This window comes from Trichoplax adhaerens, genomic scaffold (genome assembly GCF_000150275.1).
Source record: "Trichoplax adhaerens TRIADscaffold_9 genomic scaffold, whole genome shotgun sequence".
Lineage (NCBI taxonomy): Eukaryota > Metazoa > Placozoa > Uniplacotomia > Trichoplacea > Trichoplacidae > Trichoplax > Trichoplax adhaerens.
In genome coordinates, this window is record NW_002060951.1 from 2,541,658 (window position 1) to 2,543,572 (window position 1,915).

General features: G+C 34.8%; 1 protein-coding gene across 1 annotated transcript; it reads left to right on the top strand.

The window, feature by feature from the left end:
* Window positions 1–304: 304 nt before the first annotated feature.
* Window positions 305–1,510, top strand: TRIADDRAFT_28456 (uncharacterized protein; the record flags this gene model as incomplete). Its single annotated transcript, XM_002114970.1, has 3 exons — window positions 305–664; window positions 737–898; window positions 1,043–1,510. 3 exons carry the CDS (start codon window positions 305–307, stop codon window positions 1,508–1,510), a joined length of 990 nt encoding a protein of 329 aa, XP_002115006.1.
* Between the last annotated feature and the right edge of the window lie 405 nt (window positions 1,511–1,915).

The window sequence follows — 1,915 nt, forward strand, 5'->3', positions numbered from 1 at the left end:
GACTCATTTCGAATTCACTCGGATCCACGCTCGTTATATTGTATTTTACGCACTGTATATACTTGCACTTTTTACTCTACAATGTAATCGTATAAAGAGATCATCGAAAACTTTCTGCCATGCACAATATTTTATTGTTCCAGATTAGAGCTAGTGTTTCCCGTGCAAGCTACTTTATAATTTCATCACACGAACAATCTAGGTACTGTACGGCATTATAACTCCAAAACCTGTAAACTGGTTGATTAGAATGGCTTCGAAAGATTCTACAACTGTATCCTTTACTTCCTTCGAATCTCCTAAAATGGTGGACTTGCCTTACCACTCTATATATGGTAATTGCCGAAATATAACCGAATTCGATAAATTAAACCGAATTGGTGAAGGTAGCTACGGAGTTGTCTATCGAGCTCGTGACTTAGATTCTAAAGAGATTGTGGCGATAAAAAAGATTCGAATGGAAAATGAGAGGGATGGAATTCCAGTTAGCAGTCTTAGAGAAATTACGCTCCTTGTCAACTTAAAGCATATCAACATTGTAAATTTAAAAGATGTTGTTGTGGGAAAACAATTAGATAGTATTTTTTTAGTTATGGAGTACTGCGAACAGGATCTGAGTAGTTTGTTGTACGATAACATGAAAGCTCCTTTCACTGAACCACAGGTTGGCTTATACTCGCTTTGATTGGTTTATTATTAATTCTTGATAATGAACTCTATTATCGATATGTTTTAGGTCAAATGCTTATCGCTACAATTAATTCATGGAGTACAATATCTGCATCATAATTTTGTCATACATAGAGATTTAAAGGTTTCAAATCTATTATTGACCGATAAAGGCATTCTTAAGGTTGCTGATTTTGGACTGGCCAGAAATTATGGTCTTCCTGCTGCTGTAAGTGTTAATATTTAACATTTGTTTTACTAGTGTTCAGAGAGATTTGTGATAATTTGATCTCTGCAAACAGATCCTACGATTCCGCATAATTTCTGTTAGCATTAACCAAATTAATTTCGTGCACGCGTTTTTATCATTTAGCCAATGACACCCACTATTGTATCTCTATGGTATCGTGCTCCTGAAGTATTGTTAGGGTGTACCAAACATACCCTAGCAGTTGATATGTGGTCGGTTGGATGCATTATAGCGGAATTATTTGATCATAATGTATTTTTAAAAGGTAAATCAGAAAAAGATCAGTTAGATCTGATGTGTCAAATGCTTGGAACTCCGAATGAGGCTATTTGGGAAGATATTCGTGACATGCCTCTATATGGAAAGATTATCTTAAGGCAGCAACCATATAATAATTTAAAGCACAAATTCTCTTGGTTGTCAGCTGCTGGCCTAAACTTGCTTAATAGTTTGTTAACGTATGATCCAGGTCGACGAATAACAGCTGATGAAACTTTAAAGCTTTCGTACTTTCGGGAGTCTCCATTACCTATAGAACCAGAGATGATGCCAACTTTCCCTCAACGTCGCAACCGATCATCGAAAGAGTAGTCTAATAAAATAAAACTAAATGCATGTTGCTTACTATCAAGCACGAATTTTACAAAGATAAATATCGTTTATGAATACCTACAGTATAATGCAGGCATTGATAGTAAAGCTATAATTGACGTACGATACTAAGTTTGAATTTATTAATTACAGATTACTTTCTATACTGTACAATACTCAGCGTATGAGCTTGTAAATGTTTATATGATTCAGTGGTTAACAAGGAAAGATTTATGATACTTTTGATATGTTACTATTAATGTACTGATGCGAATTGTGAATCATTCTGTACGTGTACGTAGAGTATACTTCATAATAGTATTCAATATTCTGGACTCGATTAGGATTGTTTAAACCAGTCGTGATACAATCGTCCATATAGTCTTAAGAAGATCGTTGTTCTAA